Raw genomic sequence first — 13,490 nt, forward strand, 5'->3', positions numbered from 1 at the left:
GTGCTTTTGCAATGATCACATCATTAATCAAACGGTTTCTCAGCATCACATTTAGGGTTAAATGAAAATCACTTGCTTCTACCAGTCATCTTAACCTCATCAAAAATCCTGATACGGATTCCCCTGATTCTTGAACTGCCAAGTAAAATTGATAGTGTCTCAGAATTAGAGGAGGCTTTATGTCATAATATTACTTAGCTAAATGCATCAACTTTGAAAGGTTTTAGTATCTGGTGCACCACGGTAAGTTAGGTTTCTAATAACAAAAAAGCTATGGGTCCACAGGCTGTCGGGAGAATTACTCATTGCTTTTCGTCTGCCCTAATGTTACTTGCCTGGAAGAAATGACATATTCTTTCCACATACTGGGCCCAATATTTGGCAGAGTCGATTGGGTCAAGCTTTCCAAATAGCAACATGATGCAGGAAATGCTTAACCCAACTCAAAGACGACTGTTGTGAGCGAATCTCTTCAGGGGTGTATTTTTCCTCTCAGTACCACTGAAATAACTCCACAAAGGCCAGTATCCGTTACAAAGTCACCTTTTATTTTCCCGTGCACAGTATGTGACACTGACTGAGCTAGCTCAGAGCTGGCTCCTAGAATGAACAGAATCCCCTGACACTCCTGTTTATATCTGTCAGCCACGGCTCCCTGATTGGACCAGGTTAACAACCCCTATCACAGGGGCAGCATGGTGGCTCAGTGGTTAGCACTGCTGCCTCACAGTACCAAGGACCCGGGTTCAATTCCACCCTCGGGCGACTGTCTGTGTGGAGTTTGCACATTCTCCCCGTGTCTGCGTGGGTTTCCTCTGGGTGCTCCGGTTTCCTCCCACAGTCCAAAGATGTGCAGGTAGATTGGCCATGCTAAATTGCCCGTAGCATTCAGGGATGTGTAGATGAGGTGGGTTATAGGGGGATGGGTCTGGGTGGGATGCTTCTGAGGTTCGGTGTGGACTTGTTGTGCTGAAGGGCCTGTTTCCACACTGTAGGGATTCTATGAGATCCACCTGGCTGACCTCATTCCAATCACTACATAAACCAAAGACAAACCACAAAAAGATATGATGTCTTTTCTCCCAATTTGCTGTAAATATACAGCTAGACAACTGCCTTGGCATTTTGCCAGTTTTAGAATATAGTGGACTCAATTCATAAGTTACTTATTTGAAAGTTCTGATTTATTTACTTCTTGGTATAGCTATTCAGGGAATGTTAAACAGAAAAATCCAATTTTAATTCATAGGTAACTATGTAATTGACCAGTTAGTGAAATTAATTCTCATGACTTTCTTCCCCGCCCTGATCCACACCCCCAACCCAATCTGATTAGCCCCCACACGAACTGACACTCCTCCCCCATTCTTCTGACATTCCCCTTTCCCAACCTGACTAGTTCCCAATCTAACAAACCTTCAAGACCAGACCCATGTATCTATCTCATATCCTACTATGTGACATCCTGCAATCTTCCCCCATATTCCCAGCTGCTACCCGACCAGCATATGCACCTACACATTTAATCCTTATTTACATAAACATTCACTCACACTGAAAAGTTGCATAAATGTCTCAATCTTTTAATGTGTTAGTAAACATTTATTAGTATTCAGCAGCTAATGCTGTAAAAAAGGAGCTTTGCTTAACATTGTCCTGTCAATCGAGTGGTACAAGGAAGCAGGTTGATAGATGACTGCTCTTTGTTTCTGAAGTAGCTGGGATTGGAAAGCACAGAAACCAAGTGTGGGTATTGAGGTTTGAGCAATCCAACAGTTTATTGGAACTATCTGTTATGTGCCTGTGGATGTGATGTTTGTAAGTATCTGGACTAACATTAATCTAATAAATTAGAACTGAGAAGCATGCTTTCAGTAGCATTTCAATAGCTTCAATGATCTGATTTAAGATGCAGTGTGATCTTATGATGTGTATCATATGACCTAGGGATATAATGATGATAGATGAGCATGTTTCAGCATAACTTACATACTGACCAAGAGATGTAGCACAACACATCTCTTCCTCTCGACCACAAACCCTCTCCCCAACCAAACACTCACCACATACACACTACAATCAGCCTCTTTGTCCCCCCATGTTCATGTTAAACAGCCTCCCTTCCCTACATGCGCACTACAACCAGCCTCTGTCCCCACTCATTTTGGTTGTTAGTGCCAAGCCAGTGAAGTAATGTGGCCAGCCTGTAGAATAAGACGGACAAGAACAGAAATAGCAAAATTTGAAGCACCACCCATTCAGCCTCATGACCTGGTTTCTCACACACAATTTATCAAGTTCCTCCATTGGGTTGCCTGTGCAAGAACTAGGCAGTCACTTAATTATGCTTGTCTACATCAAGTCAGTGAACGAATATCCTGGAACCTTTCAGCAGTCACCACTAACTCTATTTCTTGAGGTTCAAGTGTGGGGGAAAAAAGCCATTCTCTCTCTAGCCTACATATCCCTGGACACTGCAGACAATTTAGCATGGCCAATCCACCTAACCTGCACATTTTAGGACTATGGGAGGAAACTGGAGCACCCGGAAGAAACTCATGCAGACAAAGGGAGAATGTGCAAACTCCACACACAGTCACCCAAGAATGGAATTGAATCTGGGACCCTGGTGCTGTGAAGCGCAGTGCTAACTACTGACTACTATGCCGCCCTAACTGACTGGTTCTTTGCTGTTTGGTGATATCAGTCCTGTTGCTCCAGAGTTGTCCTGCCAATGCATCCAGAAATCTCTTCATCACAGTCACCATTGGTTATCATTCTTGCTGCTGCTGAGGAAGGAGAGCATTCAACCCCACCTATTGTTTCTGTGATACTGACTGGAGTCCTGACAAGCAATTTGGGAATTGCTGTTATGTGATCTCTTGCTGTATGTGGAGAAAGGAAGCCTTTATGTAATCTCATACATTTAGGCTACGTTTGAGTCCTGTCAGTATGATAATTTACTAAATCAGGATGAACTTTGAAACAGTATTTTCATAAAGATTTGATTCTTTATAATGAGAAATATTCTTTACCCTTTGGGTCATCACAGTTCTTGTCGCAAACTAAACTGAGTTCTACTGGTACAGAGCGTTGGGCTGACTCTTAATGGATTTTTGGCTAAGTACAGGTTGTGTTGAGCTTTTGGATGATTTTTTTGCCCCAAGGCCTAGCAAGATCTTTTGGCATATCTTGCCAAACTCACCTCATTAACTACCTATCATGTTCTAAAGGGGTTCCTTACATCCAATTTCATCCCCACCTTACTACACGCCATTCCCAAAATGATTCACCATTGCCAGGATACCTGGAATTCAAGAACACTGCTTACGCTTGCACTAGCTTAAAAAGCCTATTATGCACAGGACAAACACTGTCCGTCTAGAGCTATCCTCCGTCACTCCTAACATTTGCCCCAGGCAGTGTACACGTTTGGGGAGGGGGGTGCGGGGGAGTTGGTGCCCCACATTGCGGGCAGAGACTTAAATGTTTTGTGTGATGGGTTGATGCCACAGGCAGCACTTGTGGAGAGAATAACACAGTTAACGTCACAAGTCCAATATGATTTCGTCATAACTAAAAGGGATTGGAATATTGTGTTTTTCTCTGCTATAGACAGTGGGGAGGATGACCAACTGAAACAGATTGTGAGGATGCTTGGAGCCAAAGACAAAGAGGTTGCTAATGATGGTGAAGGGTGACAGAGGTGTAAAAAGAGTATAAATGAAGGTGTAAAGTTAAATGAGCTCTGGCTGAGGGGACAAAGTGGACAAAGATAATGCAATGCAAGGATTCTGTGTCCAAATAGACTTCATGAGTAAACGTTATGACAGTGAGCAAAAAGGTTGTAGATGCAGCCTTGTGCATGTCCCTGAATGCATGGTGTCACTACAGCAACACAATGATAGTTTCTGGCGCAGCCCAAGGTGCAGTTTTAGAAGTGCAGAAGCATCTTATAAGTGGATGGGAGATGTGCCATAAAAGTTCTTCGAGGCTGGTACATATGGGATGCTAATGTCCATCGACTTGGAGTGTGTCGTTGGTGACCGTGTAACGTGCCCTGAAATGTTGATGCCCAGTGTCCAGTGTGAAAACCATGCAGAGCATGTAGTGAACTGAAGTCGGCAGGTACCTTCTCTGATTTCCATGTCGAGAATTCTTGATGGTTTGTTTGGCATGTTTGGTAAAATAGGAAGCTGAATATTAATTAATATTAATGAATTGGGCCATGAACACAGCATTTAAGAAGCCCTAATCCTTCTTTATTGGCAACTCATCACCACTTGTGAAAAGTATAAAAGATGGTGCAACGTGCTCCTGACATTGAGATAGTCCTTTGCAGACATCTCATCTTACTCTGCCACAAATCTTGCCATAGCCCAAACCACTCAGACCCCTCTTTAAGTAAGCTGTAAATTCTTTTCACATCCACAGCACTTGGATCATTCCAAGAAGTTAGAACTCTCCTCAATTTTGTTGAAAGATCATCTCACATTGAACAGTTCTGTTTCTCTACATGGATGCTGCCTGATCTGAGTATTTCTAGCATTTCTTTGTTTTTATTTCAGATTTCCAGCATCTGCAGTATTTTGCTATAGTGTTTGCAGAAGTTTGAACAGTCTGTTCCCTTTTGAAGGGAAATAGCCAAATTAAGAAGGAATATAACCTGTTCTTTTGAAAAAATGTTTTAACAATTGGAACAGAATTCTGGAAGAGGTAATCTGAAATGCCCTTACAAAGGTACAACTCAAACTTGTGAACTTAAGTGACAAGGTCTTACCAACTGTAACCATTTAATAGTGGAAAAGTTTGTGGTACACACTATAAAAAGCAAGCTAACCCACTACTAAGAAATGTTCCTTGAAGAATGGCAATTCTGCCCTGTTAGATTATGTATGTTAACTTCTGATTTGATTGTATGCAATTAACGCAAAAGCATTTGGAAAGACAAAATTGGCATTGCATTATCTGCTTCAAGATAGTCTTGTTAATTTGGCCAACTCCTGACATCGTGTTTTAATTTCACAGGTTAATTTTTAAGTTCCCTTATTGCCAGTACCTTTAAACCACAAATACTTAACTATAGTTGACCCCTGTCGACTCCTGGAAGGTCTTCCTTACTGATGTGGGCGTTTGTGTCAAAATTGGATGAGCTGTCCTATAGCCTAGTCAAGCAACATCTTCACATAGTCACTCTTATGGAATTGTATCCTACTGATAATATTTCAGAAACCAATGTCACCATTCTGAGGTTCGTCCAGAGGTTGGGGCATACTGGTACACAGTTAAGATAGAGTCACCCTGGGCGTCTTCAACGTTGACTCCAGACTCTATGAAGTCTTACAGCATCAGATCAGTATGCGGACTGAATTATAACTACAGAGACACCAAAAAAACTGACTTCCTGACTGCACTGGTCAACACTAAAGAGCAACAGACTCACAGAGGAAATACACAGACCATCAGACAGATGATAGACCCAACACTAAGCAGAAAAGGTAAGTGGAACACATTCAACACAGAAGACAAGAAAGCCCTGGAAAGACAGAAACATCATAATCTTACCAGCAGACAAAGGATGCATGACTGTAATCCTTAATAGAGCCCAATACATCGAGAAAGCTAACTCACTACTAGCAGATACCGACACCTAACAACAGATGGCAATAAACTCAATGCCACAGTTAGAGAACCGGATCAAAACAACCCTGAAGAAATGACGCAACTCAGGAGATATCAATAAGACAGGCTATCAAAAATGAAGCCAGAGGGATCCAACACACCCTGCTTCTATAGACTCCCTAAGGTGCACAAGCCAGGGGTCCCCCTCAGACCCATTGTCTCACTACCAGGTGCACCAACAAATAGACTAGCCAAAGAACTACAATGGAAACTGAAATACTTATATGACAACACCACCTACTTCATCCACTCCTCCCAAGAATTCCTCAACATCATCAAGGACACCAGAATCCTTTGATGTAACAGCACTATTTACATCCATAAACATCAAAGTAGCCAAAGAGACAATTGCCACACTGCCGGATGAATCAGGAAGGCAGCCAAACTATGACACCAACAGCATCAACAAGGACAGCACCCTGAAACTGCTGGATCTGTGCCTCACAACCCACTTCACCTTCAACGACTGTATATTCAAACAAATCAGTGGAACACAAATGGGATCCTCAATATCAGGACTGTTTGCAGAAGCAGTAACGCAAAGGTTAGAATGAACAGTGCTCCCCACTATACAACCCAAACTCTGGGTCCGCAATGTAGATGACACCTTTGTGATTATCAAACGCACAAGACTAGAAGATACCCACGGACACACAAACAACATCCTCACCAGAAAAAAATTCACGAAAGAAAAAGAGAGCAATAACTGACTACTCTTCCTAGACATAATGGTAGAACGTAAGACCAGTGGGGAAACTCCAGACTAGCATATGCAGAAAGACCACACATATGGGCCAGATACTTAATTCCTCCAACAACCAGCCCAGCACCTACAAACAGAGCTGCATTAGGACATTATTCAAATGGGCCACAACACACTGCAGCAATCCGGAATTGCACAAAGCAGAACAGGAGCTCTTGTACGGAGCTTTAAAAGGAACGGATACCCAAAAAGCACAATCCGCTGTTATCTTTGTGATAAGACAACACAGACCCCTAGGTATCAGGGTAGCCCACAAACCAACAACCACCCTGCAACAGCTACTGATGAATGTAAAGGACCCCATACCCACAACCAATAAAACTAATGTAATATACAAAATACTATGCAAGGACTGTGAGAAACATTACATAGTCTAAACTGAAAGAAAACTGTCAATAAGGATACACGAACACCAACTAGCCACTAAGAGACACGACCAATTCTCACTGGCCTCAATACACACGGACAAAGAAACATGCACATTCATAATAGCACAAGCCAAACAGCGACATGCCAGGGAATTCTTGGAGGCCTGGCATTCCAATCGCAGCTCCATCAACAAACACATTGAAATGGACCCAATATACAAACCGCTGAAAAACAGAACCGGTAGTAATGCCAACCACCCCAGCAAACTGAGGCATATAAATAACAAGCGGGATGGAATACCAACGCTTCACCGGAGGCGCACTGACGATGTTACCTAGCAGGGTGATGAAACGTCTGCAACCAAACACACTAGCTCGCCAAGTAAGTCTACAACCTCAGGCTGTGAAGAAGTTGTGGGGCTCCTAGCAGAGATATTTATACCATTGACAACCACAGGTGAGGTGCCAGAAGACTGGAGGGTGATTAATGTGGTGCCATTATTTAGGAAAGGCTGTAAGGAAAAGTGAGGGAACTAGAAACCAGTGAGCTTAACATCAGTGGAGGGGATTCTGAGAGACAGGATCTATGTGCATTTAGAAAGGCATGGACTGATGAGAGGTAGTCAGATAATGATGTCTCTCCAATTTGAGTTTTTTTAAGAGGTGACCAAAAAAATAGATGATGGCAGTACAGTAGTTGTTGTCTACATGGACATTGGCAAGTAGACTAGTTAGTAAGGCTAGATCATGTGGGATCCAGGGAGAGGTAGCCATTTGGATATAAAATTGGCTTGACAGTAGGAGACAGAGGGTGGTAGTAGGCAGTTGTTTTTCAGACTGGAGGCCTACTACCAGTGGTGTGCCGCAAGGATTGATGCTCGATCCACTGTTGCTCATCATTTATATGAATGATTTGGATGAGAATGTAGGAGACATGGTTTGTGAGTTTGCGGATGACACCAAATTTGGTGGTGTAATGGACAATGAATCAGGGTTTCTATGAATACAACAAGATCTTGATCAACTGGGCCACTGGGCTGAGGAATAGCAGATGGAGTTTAATTAAGATAAATGTGAGGTGTTTCATTTTGGTAAAGGAAACCAAGGCAGAACTTATACAGTTAATGGTAGGGCCCTTGGGGGTGTTGTTGAACAGACAGATCCTGGGGTGCAGGTACATGGTTCCTTGAAAGTGGCATTACAGGTAGACAGGGTGGTGAAGAAGGCACTTGGCACACTTGCTTTCATCTGTCAGAGCATTGAGTACAAGAGTTGGGACGTCATGTTACATCTGTACATGACATTGGTGAGGCCACATTTGGAGTACTGCACACAATTCTGGTCACCCTACTATAGAAAGGATGTTATTCACCTGGAAAGGGTGCAAAAAAAGATGTATAAGAATGTTACAGGGACTGAAAGCTTTGAGTAATAAGGAAGGTTGGATAAGGTGAGATTTCTTTCCCTAGTGCTTAACAGGGTAAAGGGTCACCTTTTAGAGGTTTATAAAATTACAAGCATCATAGATATGGTGAATAGCCAAGGTCTTTTCATTAGGGTGGGGGAATCTTAAACCAAAGGCTAGTGAGAGTGGAAAGATTTAAAGAGGACCTGAGTAGCAATTTATACACAGAGATGGTGCATGTATGGAATGAGCTGCCAGAGGAAGTGGTAGAGGTGAGTAAATTAACATTTAAAAGATATTTGGGCAAGTATATGGGTTGGAAAGGTTTAGAAGAACATGGGCCAACTGTAGGCAAATAGCACTAGTTCAGTTTAGGAAACCTGGTCAGCATGGACAAGTTGGGCCAAAGGCCTATTTGGATGGCGTATATCTCTATGACTCTAACTGGAGAAATTAGATTTGGGATGGCTGTTTGAGCGTAAATACACATCTGACATATGGGAGTCTTTTAAAACCCTGTTGATCAGAGTTCCAGACAAGTGTGTTGCTGTGAGGATGAAAGATAAGGCTGACAAGATTCTGGAACCTTGGATAATAAGCGATGTTATAAGTTTAGTTAAAAAGAATGTAACGTTTCAGAAACAGCAATCAGACAAGGTCCTTAGACTCTAAAGGAAACAGAAAAGAACTTCCAAAAGAAATTATGACGGGTGGAAGAGACCATGAAATGTCCTTGGCAAGTAGGATAAAGGACAATCCACAGTGTATTATGTGTATATTTGGAGCAAGAGTGTAACTTGGGAAAGGGTAGGTCTGCTCAAGACCAAAAGAGGAAATTTATGTGTGAAGTCAGAGGAAGTGGGTAGGGTTCTTAATGAGTACTTTGCAACAATATTTGCCAAGGAAAAAGTCATGGATGAGGGTAAGTTTAGAGAGGGGTTGTTGATATTCTGGGGTATGTCCATACTAAGAAGGAGGAGGTGTTGGATGTCTGAAAAAATATTAATTTAGATAATTCCCCATAGCCTAATGGGATCAGTTCCAGGTTGCTAAGGGAGGTACGGTTAGGGTTAGGGATTGTTGAGGCCTTGACAGAGACCTTTGTGTGCTCTTTAGCTACAGATATAGCTAGAGAGTAGCCAATGTTGTTCCTTTGTCCAAGAAGGGCATTAACAGAAATTATAGCCGGTGAGTCTTACAATATTGATAGGGAAATTATTGAAGACAATTCTTCGGGACAGGATGTACTTGCATTTGGAGAATAGACTGATTAGGGATAGTCCACATGGTGTTATGCAGGGAGAATGATTTGTCACAAGCTTAATTGAGTTTTTTGAGGAAGTGATGAAGATAATTGAGGGTAAGGCAATGGATGTTGTTTACATGGACTTTATTGAGGGACAGTGTCCCTCATTTTCAGGGTTACAGGGATAGCGTAGAGAGTGGGTCTAGGTGGGATGTTCTTTGGAGGATCGGTGTGGAGTCGATGGGCCAAAAGGCCTGTTTTCACACTGTATTTCTGAGATTCTGGTCCAGAAGTGTTTTTTCAAATGGATTAGTATTATTTGACACTCCCAAATTGAATTAGTGTTTTCTATCATCATAATATGAAAGTGCTGCATGTAAAATATGTTTTAACAATACTTTTAGAAAGATAGTATTGCTGAAAAGAGAGCCATGCTGTCAAAGATTTTTAACTTGAACCAGAAACTTTACAGTATGTCACGTTTCCTTGCAATGTGCCAGTTCTGTGTTTATTCCTACATAATGAAATAGGTGGGCTTGTTTTTCATTGCACAATCCTCTCATCTTGTCTTGACTCCTACATTTCAAGATTCTCTGTCTTATGGAATTAAATTGGTTTTGTAATTGATAGCTTAATGTGCTTGAGCTAAAATTTGTAGAGTAATAATTCAGTTAAATAGTTGATAGAGTCTTCTCAAAAACTTTAGATTGTTAGAGTGCTTAGAAATTCTATGAAACTATAACGTTGCATAACAGATCAAATAATCAGCTCCTACTTTAAATAAGCAGTTTGAGCATGCACTTCTCAAAGTTTCTGCTCTTCCCCACGATCGTTCAAACGATATTCTTGGGGGTCAGTTTGCTTGGACAACTGGTGTGTGATGCAGAGAGATGCCAATAGCGTGGGTTCAATTCCCACCCAGCTGAGGCTACCATAAAGGACTCTATATTTTTCAGCTTCTTGCCCCCATGTGAAGCATAGTGACCCTTGGGTTAAGCCACCCACCAGTCATCTCTCTTTATTGAGGGAGCATCCCAATGGTCCGGTAAGACTGTGGTGACTTTACAAACAATATTCTAAGCTTTTAAGAGTTTTTCTCTTCTCAATAGATGTTTTCATTGAATAGATTTCAATATATGAGATTATTGGGCCGAAACTGTTCAACTCCAGCTGTTTGCTACCTGCATTAAGGTTGAGGTGATTAGTATCAGTCTGTATTGATGTGAACCACCTCACTGAAGCTAAGTGGCTGTTTCCCTGTCTTTCCTCAGTGTCAATTTAAGTATTGACTCTTACATAAACCAGGATCACTGGTTCTTGGTGATACTGAACTAATTGAAGTATGTTAAACAACATAAAATATACCTTACAGATATTCTACAGAGAAGATTTAATATTCCCTCGTAGCTGTTATTGGTATTCCTGATGTCTCTATCCAGCTAGGAATTTAACAAATCTTCTGTAACATATCCTAATTATGTACTATCCCGCATTGAATTATCAGTGTTTGGTGAATTTGCCACATGTCTGACAATTGGACTGCTTTATCTCCTTGATGATTCATTATTTTGTAGATCACCAACAAAGTGTCTCTACAGACCCCCAGGCAACCACGAACACACACCAATACTCATGATCCATGCCCATTTGAGTCTCTCTTCCTGCGGCAGAGGTTTCAGAGCTTTGCCATCTCAGGTCCGATGAGACCTGACTCTGGCACAAATGCGGCCTTCTACCAGGAGCATCCTGTTTCCTGGTAGCCTAGCAATGGAGGATGGATCGCAAATGGTACTGCTTCCTGACTTCTGCCTTTGACTTGAAATTCCAACCCAAGGTGTCACAACTTTTTACTTGGGTTTCTCAATTTGAAGAATAAGAAAAAGTGGCACTATCAACTGAACCAGGATTTGCAGATCTCTGTAAGGAAGTCAGCACATATTAAAGTTTGCATGTCTGAGAGGGTCAAGTGTTGTTTAGGATGAGATGTTAAACTGAGCTCTTGTCTATCATCTTGGGTGAATGTAAAAGATCTCATGGCACTATTTGAAGAAGAATTGAGTAGTTTTATCTTTGAACCAACCTCATCAAAGCAACAAATTATCTGGTAATTCATGTCATTGCTGTCGGGGAACTTAATTTGTAAATTATCTGTCACATTTACTTGCTGAGTAATCGTTGTTACATTTCAGAAGTAGTTCACTGGCTTGCAGAGCAATTTTGGGTGTCCTGAGGACATGGAAACCATTGTATAAACAAAAGTTAGTTTTCTTTTCCTTCCTTCCACCTTTTATATGAAATTACAATGAACCCAAAGCTTTTGAATGGCATTTTCGCTCATAACATACTGAGTAAAGTTGATTATTTCCCATCACAGAGACGAAACTCCACTCCTGGAGACAAATTGTATGTTGGATCATAGACAGTACCTGGAAAAAACTTCAGAGTCCGTTGTTCACTGCAGGAATAGTGACATTATTATTGAGTTCATTGTTTATCAGAGGACCTTACACATGGGTACAATATTTTCTAAAGTGGTAAGTATACTGATTTTATGTGCTATCACCTCACATGTTCATTGTGGTGTTACTACACCCTCTTTTCTCCCTCACATCCAAGTGATGCTAACTATTTGTACTATTTCAATGCCACTCATTACCCTGGTAACCATTGCGTAGCAGCCTGTGAAGGTAATTGATGTGTATTTCTGAAAGGCTCTGGTCCCCAAATCGCTCTGCGTGAAATTATGCATATCCAGATTACAATGACAATTACAACAATCAAAAAACACTGGAACATTGTCATCAATAAGTTTGTCGATTTTAAACATTCTTTGACATTCATAGCAATGACTACCAAACCTGGATATTAATATCTGGAGAGTTATGAAATGAAGAAATAAGACTAATTTCCTAAAAGGTTTTGGAAAACAAATGATAATTTGTGCAGGTAATAAGCTTGTAACGTAAATGCTGCCTCTATATCAAAACATCTGTAAATTATTGATTGATTTAACAGCTTGCAATGGTTTAATAAGCAAGTAAATTAGAGACTTGTTTTCTAAAGAAACTGCTAGCTGTCGCTCCTCAAAAATGCTTATTTATTTATAGAATTAAAATTTTGAGCAGATCTGTAGTTTTTACAGTAATTACCATAGCTTGACTTTTGAAATTTGAATAAAATTACCCCCTATTATAAATGAACAGTTGCAACATAATCTGCAACAGAGAGGTTGCCATGAGGTATAGTAAGAACGGCCGATGCTGGAGTCTGAGATAACACATATGGAGCTGGAGGAACACGGCAGGCCAGGCAACATCAGAGGAGCAGGAAAGCTGACGTTTTGGGTCGGGACCCTGAATTTCTGAAGAAGGGTCCCGACCCGAAACGTCAACTTTCCTGTTTTTGTGATGCAGAGAGGTTGCCATGCTGTGCTCAACTCTACAGGCAGAAACTAAACAGCAATTAATCAGCAATAAAACAATTCCTGACTTGTTAAGTATATCGTCTGTGGTGCAAGTGTCCATATTTTTAAACATGATTTAGCTGAAACACTAGATGGTGATACATCGTATTGCAAGACAGTGTGCATTCATTCATTGCATCAAAACGCTATTAATATGATTGTATACTAATGGCTAATTGGATGATAATGAATTTTGGAGCTCTATATTTGTAAAGCTCTCAAGCAATGCATTATGCATCAGTGGAGGAGCCAGAAAGCATAATAGTTCTTTAACATGTCCCCTTCATTCATGATGAGCCACTGATACAAGAGTTCAGAAGCTTGGCATGTATGGACTTATGCATGACTGCATGTCCATAGTTTCTTTTTCATTACACTAAGTTTGCATTGCTCTGAAATTATAACGAATGTTCTGTATTTAAATGTACTTTGTTTTGAAGAGTAACTAACTAATCAAACTTTGATTCTTTTTTCCCCCTTTTTCTTCTGTCATTACAGGCCACTTAGGATAAGAAACAGAAGTAAGTCTTTATTTTTCTAAATCATTTATTGCTTTTTACATA

The 13,490-nt window shown here is 41.0% G+C and overlaps 1 protein-coding gene across 1 annotated transcript in view; it reads left to right on the top strand.

Moving 5' to 3' along the window:
- The window catches only part of otulinl (OTU deubiquitinase with linear linkage specificity like), a 44,873-nt gene that overhangs the window by 18,539 nt on the left and 12,844 nt on the right, over nucleotides 1-13,490 (top strand). Inside the window, exons 2-3 of the mRNA XM_020513156.2 lie at nucleotides 11,839-11,998; nucleotides 13,426-13,448. Of these exons, the coding sequence (XP_020368745.1) occupies nucleotides 11,839-11,998; nucleotides 13,426-13,448 (183 nt within the window). The remainder of the gene's footprint in view (nucleotides 1-11,838; nucleotides 11,999-13,425; nucleotides 13,449-13,490) is intronic.

Source organism: Rhincodon typus, chromosome 2, assembly GCF_021869965.1.
Source record: "Rhincodon typus isolate 14 chromosome 2, sRhiTyp1.1, whole genome shotgun sequence".
Taxonomy (NCBI): domain Eukaryota; kingdom Metazoa; phylum Chordata; class Chondrichthyes; order Orectolobiformes; family Rhincodontidae; genus Rhincodon; species Rhincodon typus.